Source organism: Arachis hypogaea, chromosome 8 (genome assembly GCF_003086295.3).
Source record: "Arachis hypogaea cultivar Tifrunner chromosome 8, arahy.Tifrunner.gnm2.J5K5, whole genome shotgun sequence".
Lineage (NCBI taxonomy): Eukaryota > Viridiplantae > Streptophyta > Magnoliopsida > Fabales > Fabaceae > Arachis > Arachis hypogaea.
Window position 1 is genome coordinate 25,304,252 of NC_092043.1, and position 12,959 is coordinate 25,317,210.

Consider the following 12,959-nt stretch of genomic DNA (forward strand, 5'->3'; position numbering starts at 1 on the left):
ATCGTATTTGTATTCTTAATATTTATAAAAGTGATTTAATGTTATTATACCGTTGTTATACTAATAGATCAGATTGTTTTTTTTTATTATTCTTATTTGAAAGTATCCATTCTCAATTTGGTATCACTTAAATAGATTCGATTTTAATATTATACTTACTATTTATATATTTTCAGATTCAATTATGCCCATAAAAAATGAATTATGTAAATATTACAGGAATTAATTTTAATTTTTAAAGAGCTATTATCTAATATGGATTATCGGTCTTATCTCAAATATTTGTATTATAATTTTAAGAAGAGATTTTTAAAATTCTAACTAAAATATATGATATATAATTAATAGCAGAATAACATTAAATTACTTTTACAAATATTAAGAGTCCAAATAAAACAATTTAAATATTAACAAGACAAATAAAATTTATACCAAATTTGGGGAAAAAAATACTTTATTCCTCTGTATATTTAGCTCGAGAATGTTCCATTTATATACTTTCAATATGAAGCCACGTGGCAGTATATGAGAGGTTCCAACTCATATATTCACGGTTAAACATTTTGTTTGAGATTCACGAGAGCGTAAACCCGTAAAACCCCCTTAACTGACAAATGGGGTCCCACAGAGCATGTTGTTAACTTGTTATAACATGTAAGTGTCCAAAACAACTAAAAACGTTGAAAAAACAAATAGAAAATGAAATATCCCAAAGTGATAATATGACACAAGAAAATGAAATAAAGTCCAACAGTATTATTGTTTTCCAATAATTGCATACAAATGTAAGCATATCAGATGCAACTATACAAATACAAAGACTATACAAATTTGTAGCAAAGAATGTTGTTAGGCCAAATGGCATTTACATACACAAGTACACAACACTATTTCATTTATTTAACATGACAGGAGATCAAGCTCAAACCCAGCTCAGAAGCATATATGAGACCGTGTTTTATAATAATAATAATATAATAATAATAATAAGAAAAAAGGATTATTTTTGTCCCTAACATCAATTATATTAACAAATCAGATTATATTTTTTAATTTTATTATTTGTGTTCAAGTTTAATTATATTTATAAAAGAGTAAATTATGTAAATATTACAGGATTAGTTTCAACTTTTGATGAGATATTATTCGAAATGGATCATTGATTCTGCCCCTGATATTTGTATTCTATCTTTAAAAAAAATATTTTCCAGAACTCTAACTAAAAGCCCATGATATGTAATTGACGACAGAATAATATTGAATCACTTTTACAAACGTTAGGGACACAAATAGAATTTATTCTAAACATCATGGATAAAAACGATATTTTACTAATAATAATAATAATAATAATAATAATAATAATAATAATAATAATAATAATAATAATAATAATAGTGTGATACTATGATCCTTCCAAAATATTTTCATATGATCATGGACTGGTTTAGGTTCATTAATAATGGGCTGCTTTTTTTTTAGCTTTTTTTTTCTCTTACAAATAAAGGTATATACGTTTTTTAAAAAAAAAAACAAAAAGTTAACCAAGTTGGGTTGTTATAGTGGTTAACTCACTAGTCTGCTTAAGTAAGTGTCCGGGGTTCGAATCCCGCCTTGTGCATGCTGCAACCCATTGGCCAGTGACAAACCCTTAAATGGAGCTTAGTACCGCGATGGATTAGTTCTTGACCTACCGGGTTGGAGGATACCGTGGGAAAAAAGAAAAAAGTTATACATTTTTGTTAGGTTATAAATCAAATAAAAGTAGTTTTTTCCATTTTTTAGTTTTGCTTAATTCTGTTCTATATTTTGCTTAAAAAAGTATTTCTTTCAACAACAATAACAACAAATCCAATGTTAAACTACCTTAGTTTTCAAAATTTAATACTCCGTTATTAAGCTATTTGATAATTCATCAAAGTTAAATATCATATCATTATATATAATTCCATATCAACATGAAAGATTACATTTTCTTTTTCTTGTATTATTTAGATGATTAATTATTCAATTCAAAAACGCTGATCACTTTCTCTCTCCTCACTTGTGTAGTTTCTCTCTTTCTCTCTCTTTCTCTTTCTCTCTCTTTCTTCATCCTTTGTCTCATTGTTTCTTCTCAATCTGCAAGGCGCATCAACATTTTCGTTATTCAGCTTCGTCTTCTTCCGCTTCTTCTTCTTTTCGTCCTTTTAAAGCACACTATTTTTGCCGTCTTCGACATGGACGGCGCCATTCACATTCGGTGAGCCCAATTTTCCTTTTCCTTTTTTTGTTGTTGTTTTTCAATTTTTGTTCTGTTTGCGCGTAATGCAGCATCTTTGAAAATTTCGCCTCTTTTCATGCGTGGATCTTCCACTCTCCGTGTTCGAATGCGTGATTATATCGTTGCTTTAGCTCAATTTTCTTTATTTTGAAAACAAGAAGAAAAAGACTGTGAAAGCAACGTTCATCGTTTGATTGTTTCTTGAGCTGTTTTGGATAATTGTTTGTGATTGACGCATTTGGACATTGCATCAGCTCCTCAATTTTGATTTCAACCAATTCCCGCAGCTCCGAAAGCGAAAGAGTGTGACTCACGATCTCTCATAACCTTTTTCATTTCTCTTCTTTTTCTTCGGATGGTTTTATTTTATTTCTCCCTTGAACATTATGGATCCGAATTGAATTGATGGTTCTTTTTTGCGTTTCCAAGCATGGATTTACGTTTTCTTGTGTTATGATGAATTGGACGTGTTATACAGATTCATCGTGTTTCAACTTTCATATACTGTAGTTAATTGCTTTCGTTTCTGTGTATTGATTTGATTCTTTCAGGTTTTAGAAGAGTAAATTGGGGATAGGGGTAGGGGACGTTTGATTGTTCCCTAGAGGCAAAGAATCTTAGCTTTTTCTTCTTGGTGGGGTATGTGTCAACTGTGAAAAAGCTGCCTTGAGCTGAAATCAGGGTAGAATGACGAAAGGGAGGATCAGGGCAAGGATCCGCAGGAGCCACCTTTATACATTTGGTTGCCTTCGGCCACAGACCACTGAGGAAGGAGGGCCTCATCCTCTCCAGCTCCATGGTCCCGGGTATTCGAGAACTGTGTATTGCAACCAGCCACTAATTCATGAGAAGAAATCCCTATTTTACTGCAACAATAACATATCAACTACCAAGTACAATGTCCTCACATTCTTGCCTAAGGCACTCTTTGAGCAATTCCGAAGGGTGGCTAACATATACTTCCTTTTGGCTGCTTGCCTCTCAGCCTCTCCAATTTCACCTTTCAGCCCTCTGAGCATGATTGCTCCTCTGGCATTTGTTGTGGGTCTTAGTATGGCGAAGGAAGCATTGGAGGATTCCCGCAGGTTCCTTCAGGATGTCAAGGTTAATAACCGGAAAGTTAGTGTCCATAAAAGTAATGGTGAGTTTGTCCCCAGGTCTTGGCAGAGAGTTATGGTTGGGGATGTTGTAAAAGTAGAGAAGGACCAATTTTTTCCAGCAGACTTGCTTCTACTGTCATCAAGTTATGAGGATGGGATATGTTATGTGGAAACAATGAATTTGGACGGCGAAACCAACTTGAAGGTGAAAAGATCTTTGGAGGCAACCCTGTCTCTGGATAATGATGGAGCCTTTTGGGATTTCTCAGGAACAATACATTGTGAAGACCCAAATCCCAATCTCTATAGCTTTGTTGGCAACTTTGAGTATGAACGTCAGGTTTATCCCCTTGATCCTAGTCAAATTCTCCTTCGCGATTCAAAGCTTAGGAATACTGATTATATCTATGGGGTGGTCATTTTCACTGGTCATGATAGCAAAGTCATGCAGAATTCTACAAAATCCCCGTCAAAAAGGAGCACAATAGAGAAAAAGATGGATCATATAATATACACTCTCTTCACCGTCCTCATATTGATTTCATTTATTAGTTCAATAGGATTTGTTGTGAAGACCAAGTTCCAAGTCCCAAAGTGGTGGTATCTGCAGCCGGATAACATCGAATACCAGTATGATCCTAAGAAGATTATGTTGGCTGGGATGAGCCATTTGATTACTGCACTGATTCTTTATGGATATTTGATACCTATCTCACTTTATGTTTCAATTGAGATTGTGAAGGTATTACAAGCGTCTTTCATTAACCAAGACATTCAAATGTATGATGAAGAAACTGGGACACCAGCAGATGCACGGACATCAAATTTAAATGAAGAATTGGGTCAGGTAGACACTATCCTCTCTGATAAGACTGGAACTTTAACCTGCAATCAGATGGACTTTTTGAAGTGCTCCATTGCTGGTACTTCTTATGGTGTACGCTCCAGTGAAGTTGAACTTGCTGCTGCAAAGCAGATGGCTTCTGATATGGAGGAGCAGGATACGGAATCAGATCTCTCTAATTTCCCCATGATTAAGGGTAGAGTTCCACGACAAAATGTTAGAAGAGCAGAAGAAATTGAACTTGAGACTGTTGTAACTTCCAAAGGAGATGAGGATAAAAGGCCTGCAATAAAGGGGTTTGGTTTTGAAGACAGCCGCCTCATGAATGGTAACTGGTTGAAAGATCCCAAAGCAGATATCATGCTATTGTTTTTCCGGATATTATCAGTTTGCCATACTGCCATTCCTGAGGTGAATGAGGAGACTGGCATTTGTACATATGAAGCTGAGTCACCCGATGAAGGGGCTTTTCTTGTAGCAGCAAGAGAATTTGGTTTTGAGTTTTTCAGAAGAACTCAATCGACTGTTGTTGTACGTGAAAAGTTTTCTGCCTCAGGAGGAGTGGTTGAAAGGTGAGGTGACATGGATAGAATGTATTTTGGTTACCTTTTTCCTGCTTTCCAACTTTGATTTTTGCTTTAGAATTCTTTCAATTGTTATTTGAGTGTGACTTATGTTGCATTTTCTTAGCCTGATTTTATTTGTTTTGGGTCAATTATACAGGGAGTATAAAATATTGAATTTGCTAGATTTTACTAGCAAAAGAAAGCGAATGTCCGTGATTGTTCGTGATGAGGAGGGAAACATTATTCTTTTCTGCAAAGGAGCAGACAGGTTAGCTCACTTAATTTTCTCTCAGTTACTATGTTGGACAGCCGATGCACAAGCATCCAGCCTTAGGAGGGTCCGGGAAGGGAGTTTGGGTATATAATCGCAGCAACGTGTTATTTCGAGAGAAGTTGCTTACATAAACACACAATTACGGCGTGAAAGGATTTTCAGCATTTATCTTTAAACTTGACTTCCTTTTTTCTCCTGCTTGTTCTTGCAGCATTATATTTGATCGATTGTCAGAGAATGGAAAAATGTATTTGGAGGCTACTACTAGGCACCTTAATGAATATGGAGAAAATGGTTTGCGAACACTTGCTCTTGCTTACAAAAGGCTTAATGAGCAAGAGTACACTGAGTGGAACAATGAGTTTCATAAAGCCAGGACTGCTGTTGGGACTGACAGAGAGGCATTGCTTGAGGAGGTATCGGATCTTATGGAAAGGGAGTTGATTCTTATTGGTGCAACTGCTGTGGAAGATAAACTGCAGAAAGGGGTAGGCTGCATCTTCTTTTGTAGTCATCATTATTTTATGCTTTTCTATTTTTCAAACACTCAAATGTGGTCGCTCTTTCAGGTGCCTCAGTGTATTGATAAACTTGCTCAAGCTGGTCTCAAGATCTGGGTATTGACAGGAGATAAGATGGAAACCGCAATCAACATTGGGTCTGTCTATTGCAAATTAAATAGCTGCATGACTCTTTTCCATTTTTTTCTCGAAATGATTCAGGTTGAACTTAACATACCTCTATACATGAGCTCAATAAATTTTTGTTTCTGTGGTGCAGTTTTGCTTGTAGTTTGCTTCGACAGGGCATGAAGCAAATCTGTATTACTCTGGATTCAGATGCAGTAACCAATGATCGCCTAGAGGTACTTCTTATTTTTTAACTTCATTTCAATAGAGTAAATAAATTCGCTTTAACTTGTGGACATTGGGTTTCATCTGATATAGACCTAGTCCTTGTAATGCCGCAGGTGGTCAAGGGCAACATCTTGAATCAAATCACCAATGCCGCACAAATGATAAATATGGAGAAGGATCCCCATGCTGCATTTGCATTAATTATTGATGGGAAAACTCTAACATATGCTTTAGAAGACGACATGAAGCATCAGTTTTTGGGATTAGCTGTTGACTGTGCATCTGTCATTTGCTGTCGTGTGTCTCCCAAGCAAAAGGCATTGGTAAGACATCTTTTTATTTGTTTATTCATCTGTACCTTGTTGGGCTCTATTTCGGCTATTTTATAGCGCATTTCAATAGTTGATCACACTATAAATGATGTTACTTGTTCAATTAGTGGAGTAAAAATTGTGCAAAACTATAATGCTTTATGTTAGACAGGAAAAACTAGTTATGTATGCGTGGTATGTTTTGTTTGTGCATAACTACACACCTGTAGGTTGAGATTATCCAATCTTAATGCTTTTACAGTGACAACTGAAGGAGCAGAAAGCTTCGCCGTGTACTGTTTTTTAGTATCTTAATCCCGTATTCTTTTGGCATCAGGTGACAAGGTTAGTGAAAGAAGGAACTGGAAAGACCACCCTAGCAATAGGCGATGGTGCCAATGATGTTGGTATGATTCAAGAAGCAGATATTGGTGTGGGAATCAGTGGGGTTGAAGGTATGCAGGTCAGTAACTGCTTTCTTTTCTTTCAAAAAATTATATGCATCAGACAACTTTCACTACATATGATATCTAATGTAACATACTCTCTTTCCTGACGCTATACCATATGCTTCTTACCCAGTTCAGTAATTACGTTATGAACCTTATGTATATTAGTCTAGTTAAGACTCGTTAATTGTTATTTTCATCCATAAGAACACACAATTTATCTGTTTTGGAGTATTTAACATTTCTGGAAGTTTGTTGAACTGAAGCTTGGAAAATCCTCTTTCAGGCTGTGATGGCTAGTGACTTTTCTATTGCCCAATTTCGGTTCTTGGAGAGGCTTCTGGTTATCCATGGACACTGGTGTTACAAGAGAATTGCACAAATGGTAATTATTGACTAATATTCATCTTGAATCTTAGTCTTCAGTCAGAAGTTGGATATCTTGACTGTCTCGTCTGCTGTCCATCCTGTGCATGGATATTAAAGCATGTAACGTCTTTAGCATATTGTATTTCTATTAAATATTTTCCTAATTTCTCCTCTACCATGTTCTTTTATGCATGCCAGATATGCTATTTCTTCTACAAAAATATAGCATTTGGGCTCACCATATTCTATTTTGAGGCCTTTGCGGGATTCTCTGGTCAATCGGTTTATGATGACTGGTACATGATATTGTTCAATGTTGTTCTCACATCATTGCCTGTCATCTCACTTGGAGTTTTTGAACAAGATGTTCCATCAGAAGTTTGCTTACAGGTTTGTTCTCTTGAAATGCCTCCAATATAGTCCACATTTTCATCCGTGTTTGGAAGATCCTATTCTTATGAGCTGTTTCTCTTTCCAGTTTCCTGCACTATATCAACAAGGACCCAAAAATTTGTTCTTTGACTGGTATAGAATATTGGGATGGATGGGCAATGGTCTCTATTCGTCTCTCATTATTTTCTTCCTAGTTATAATCATCTTCTATGATCAAGCATTCCGGATAAATGGCCAAACTGCGGATATGGCTGCTGTCGGTACAACAATGTTCACTTGCATCATCTGCGCTGTCAACTGTCAGATTGCGTTGACAATGAGCCATTTCACATGGATCCAACACCTCTTTGTGTGGGGTAGCATAGCCACATGGTACCTCTTTCTCTTGCTATATGGCGTGCTTCCTCCGAAATATTCCAAGACTGCCTACCAGATATTGATTGAAGTTCTTGCTCCGGCTCCTATTTATTGGACAGCAACACTTCTGGTAACAGTTGCATGCATTCTTCCTTATCTTGCCCACATATCCTTCCAAAGATGTTTTAATCCCATGGATCATCACATCATCCAAGAAATCAAGTACTACAAGAAGGATATCGAAGATCGACACATGTGGACGAGGGAGAGCTCCAAGGCGAGACAAGAAACGAAGATCGGATTCACGGCAAGAGTGGAAGCCAAGATTAGACAATTGAAAGGGAGGCTGCAGAAGAAGCAATCTGCATTGGGGGTTCCATCACCAACTTACACATAATAATATATAATTTTAATAGTTTTTCAATTCTTTCAGGCTCTGCGGGGTTGGGTTCTTTAGTTTTTGCTCTTAGCCTCATTCAAATTCTTTACATGTTTGCATTGTTTGCTTCAAGGGGGGAATGGAGCCGTTTTGTATGTAACATATTTATGTAGAAGAAACAGTCAACATGTTAGTGAATTGCATTCTGAGTGATCAACCTGTAATTCTCCCCAAATGTTTCAAGTCATCTTGAAGAAATGAAGCTAAGTAGTGATCCACTATGGCAGAGTAAATTTAGGAATATATTAGGTCCAACATATTTATGTATCAATATGTACTCCCTTCTCATCTAATCTAATTCTTATTCTTATATATATGTGCTAAGATGCTCTTTCTTAATAAAAACAAAATCTCAAAACACGCAATTGTTTGAAATAGTATAGTTTTGATTTGTCATCAAAATCTTGTCCTTCATATTTTATGAAAGAAAACATTTAACTGCTCAAAATATCAAAGTTTATACGGTTGGTAGGAATTATTATACATAGTGTGAATGCTCATCTTGGAATGGGTAGCCCGTAGCACTCCATCTTTTTTTGATCAATTTTCTTTTTTGTTAAATGAACAATATTTGTATCACTTGAAACACACTACATTTTTTTTTTTACTTTTAGACAAAGTATATATGTCTTATATTTTTTCCGCCAAAAAACAAGAGCAATACAGGTTACAAAGTGTTACACATAACACTTCTCTTTTACTAATTTGTTACCTTAGCAATTGATTATGTCCTATCGTGCTTTTAGAGCAAGACCCTAGGGATGACTTAAGAATCACTTGAATATGTTCTTATATATCTTTTGAGAGGAAGGTAATCAATTCTTCATGTTCTTTGTTACATTGCATTTTTTTTCCTTTGTTATATATTATTATTATTATTATTATTATTATTATTATTATTATTATTATTATTATTATTATTATGGTAACCTCATCTTAATTAATTTTTTGCTTGGTATTTATTTTTAATAAGAAGCAAAATATGGGAAGAAAGTTTTTACTTCCATCTATGTAAAACTTGGATATATATAGTGCCATATTGTAAACTGTATTTTTTATCATAACAGAAAGTGGTTTGCTTCTTTGTGAGTCTCTTTCTGCACGCTGGCTAGCTTTCCCTCAGAATTTGCTTCATATTTTTTATTGATGATGAATCAGATTATGCTTAATTATTTGAAGAGGCTTTCTCATGACCTTATCAATTGTCACTCGTGAAGTTTTATATATGCTCTAAACATTTCAATGGTAATCTCAAATTGCCACTCCTCCACATGCATGTTGTAAGTGAAAATATTAATGTGTACTATTCTATTTTATGATAGGATTAGATGTTTGATCATATCATAGGCTATGTTAGTATGTTAGTATGTTACATTGTTACTGAAGTCACATTTGTAGGGTGTTAGTCATGCCTTTTTTTTTTGTAACACTTTTTTATATAAATATGCATGGGAGAAACTTTAATTCCAGGAATACGCAAGGCTTGAATTATTCACTGAAATACGCATGGCCAACTCAATGCCACCGGCCACGAAATGGATTTTCAAACCAATTCGCAGCAAGCGACCACGAAATGGGGGGAAGCAGCAGCAAAGGTCATCTCAGCTGCACCGACCACGAAATGGGGAAGCAGCCATTTAGTGGCTGGCGCCCACAAAATGGGTATTGCGTGGAGGGCGAGCACGAAATGCTGCACCTCAGGAGTACCGGCCACGAAATGCTTGCTCCTACATACTTGATTCTGCATTGAGCCTAGATATCATGTTTAATATTGATGGTAATAGCTAATGGAAAAATTTAACATTGTATCAATGAAGATCCGGACCTAAGTATTAATTGCTCTCTTATGATTCACTTGTGTTCACCTCTATAATTTTGCAACTGTTAGTTCAGGTTGAGGATTGAATCATGTGCATCTGGAACCAAGGCATGTCGATTGTCGGGAGAAATTGCGAAGGGACAAACTGAATGAGAGGCATGCTATTATTTCAAAATCACTGAAGTGTTACTTTTTCACTCTTGATATAGATGTCATGGGCTGGTTTATAGAAAAGGAAAATGGTTATGATTATGATATGGGATTGAGACTTGGTATTAGCTTTTATAAATCACAACTGATGTTGTTATTGATTTGTCGATTTCTTGCTGGCCAAGGGTGCCTTGCCGCCATGGCGGAACTCCGATACACATGATATTCCGCATCGGACTTCCACTCAGGATTGGGTCTTGTGGGATGTTGATGTCTTGGTGATTCATGTTGTTTATGTTCCTCTACCTCCTCCTCGTAGTCACTCTGAATCTCTCAATTTTGAGTCTGTCTACTCCTTCTGCTGTTGTTGTTAAATCTACTCAATTTTCTAGGCAGTAGGAATGCTTTTGGGGAAAAGTTCTGAAATTTTCATCTCTGATGCCTTTGATTTTTTGTTGACATTATTTCTTTTATTTCTTGATATTACTTTTAGCTCTCAATATTATGCTGATTTTGACTAAATTGGTGTAGTGTGTCTGGATAGTTTCATTGATTTATGAATGAACCTATTAATATGGAATGGAGGGAGCGCTGTAATTTTCTTGGTTAATTGTTTATGATATATCTATATTAGATACATGTAATTGGTTGTTGGATGTTTGTCTGTGCGGTTAAAATTAAATTACTATGTTCCTAGAAATATCATTTTGGTATTAAATCTGGCTGTGATTTCATACAGGACAAGTATGGTTATCGTAGAGGAAAACATAATACTTTTATTATCATTAGGTGCTGCGGGTTTTTTATGATGTTTTTGTATTGTTTTGTTTGCTGGCAGTTGTCGGATTCATATGTGGACCATTTCGTGTGCGCCGTCGTTGATGTGGTTCACCTCCTATGTGGCAGCCACGAAGTGGAAAAGCTGCTGCTGCTCCCCCCCATTTCGTGGTCGCTTCTGCGAATTGGTTTGAAAATCCATTTCGTGGCCGGTGGCATTGAGTTGGCCATGCGTATTTCAGTGAATAATTCAAGCCATGCGTATTCCCGGAATTAAAGTTTCTCCTATGCTTATTTATATAAAAAAGCCCTCAAATTTTGCATTGAAGATTTTAAAGTTTGGTTGCGTTAGCAATTGCTATTTAGGTGATTGCTGATAGGGGTGTTCAAATCCAAACCGATTCAAATTAAACTGTTCATCCAATCAAATCTAAATCGAACACTGATTAAAACCGTACTAATTCGAATTTGATTGGATTTTATTTTTTACAAACCGCTGGATCGGATTGGATTTCGGATCTACTTTTCATAACCGATCCAATCCAATCCAAACCGCACAATGGACTATAGTATTATTATTTTATTATTATATTTACAATTATACTTATAACATGTTCAATTTGTTATACATTTTTATATTATTCAGTATTATTATTATTTAATAAATATTTTATGTTCAAAATAGTATTTATTTATTTATTTTAACTAACCTATAATTTTATTTCTGGATTGATATCTGCATACAAGCAATTAAGGCTTACAAGTTCTTTACCCTCAAATGCGCCTCTTGTGGCATCTGTCTTTCACGCGCCTCTTTAACAGACTATTAAATCAATCCAAATCAATTAACGCGCGAATATATAACTCCCAAATTTCAAAAGATTTCGTTTCCTTTTTCGAATTTCTTGCCAAATTTGTTCGATCTCCTTCGTGCGTTTCTCTTTGCCTTTTCATTTGTTGTTTTACGTGCGTTTATCACTGGTTTCTTCTTCGTCATTTACGTACGTTTCTCTCTCTGTACTCTAACTTCGTTTTTTTTCGATTTTCATGGTTTCTGAATAAAGCTTTGAAATCGTTTTGAAGATAATGGATGATTCAACTTCAGATTGTCAGTTGAACCACGACGAAGTGGATTTTGAATTTGAATCGAACGAAGTTTCTGAGGTTTGATTTAGTTTTAGTTAATTATTGAATCTGAATTTGATGCAGTTAGTTTTTTATGATTGTCTAGCTGAATATTGCGTGAATATTGACTGTAAAATTAATGCGTGAATATTGACTGTGAATTGAATCTAATGTACTAGTTTTGATTAATTTTGTGCATTTTATACCAGACGTTGGGGTGTAGATCAAAACTTTTTGGGTGTATTTTAGTGTAGTTTGGGTGTATTTACAGTTTATGACTTTTCTTATTATTTTAGTTGAGTTGTTGTCGTTTGGATGTAGATCAGGAATTCTTGGGTGTATTTTAGTTGAATTGTTAATTTTTTTTATGACGTGCAGAAAGTCTATAGTATATCCTTATTTTTAACATGGTGTATTTTACAGCCCCTCTGTGTTGTTGATGACCAGTTTATTTCCAAGGTTGGAATGACTTTTAACACTCTTGAAGATGATGCAAAATTTTACAAGGACTATGTCAAGGCTGCATATTTTTCTACAAGAGTTCGGAGCACAAATAAGAAGGGAAACGAAATTAAGAATCAATTGATTACATGTAGTAGAGAGGGAAAATGGAAGTCTAAAATATCTCTGACTGAGAAGACAAATCCCACAACTGGTTTAAATTGTCCTGCAAGAATTTATATACACACATTGAAAGATGTTGGTGCTTGGATCATTTCGAAGGCCGTGTTGCATCATTCACATCCTTACTGTCCAACTCAAGCAGAAATGCTCAAACAGCACAGGGAACTAAGCATGTCCGTTCGTCGTACAATAGAGAATAACGAGAAGCCTAGTATCAGACCAAGCAAAACTTACCAATCATT

The 12,959-nt window shown here is 35.5% G+C and overlaps 1 protein-coding gene across 2 annotated transcripts; it reads left to right on the forward strand.

The window, feature by feature from the left end:
• Positions 1-1,891: 1,891 nt before the first annotated feature.
• On the forward strand, positions 1,892-8,534 carry LOC112706539 (probable phospholipid-transporting ATPase 4). Of its 2 annotated transcripts, none has more exons than XM_025757898.3 (11): positions 1,892-2,242; positions 2,815-4,779; positions 4,931-5,041; positions 5,259-5,535; positions 5,617-5,705; positions 5,828-5,912; positions 6,018-6,227; positions 6,553-6,678; positions 6,951-7,049; positions 7,232-7,423; positions 7,512-8,534. In XM_025757898.3, the coding sequence occupies exons 2-11, from the start codon at positions 2,951-2,953 to the stop codon at positions 8,178-8,180; spliced, it is 3,687 nt and encodes a 1,228-aa protein (XP_025613683.1). In that variant the 5' UTR covers positions 1,892-2,242; positions 2,815-2,950; the 3' UTR covers positions 8,181-8,534. The 2 variants fall into 2 exon arrangements, with proteins under 2 accessions (XP_025613683.1, XP_025613684.1); XM_025757899.3 differs by having other exon boundaries at positions 2,021-2,566.
• The last annotated feature ends 4,425 nt before the right edge of the window (positions 8,535-12,959 follow it).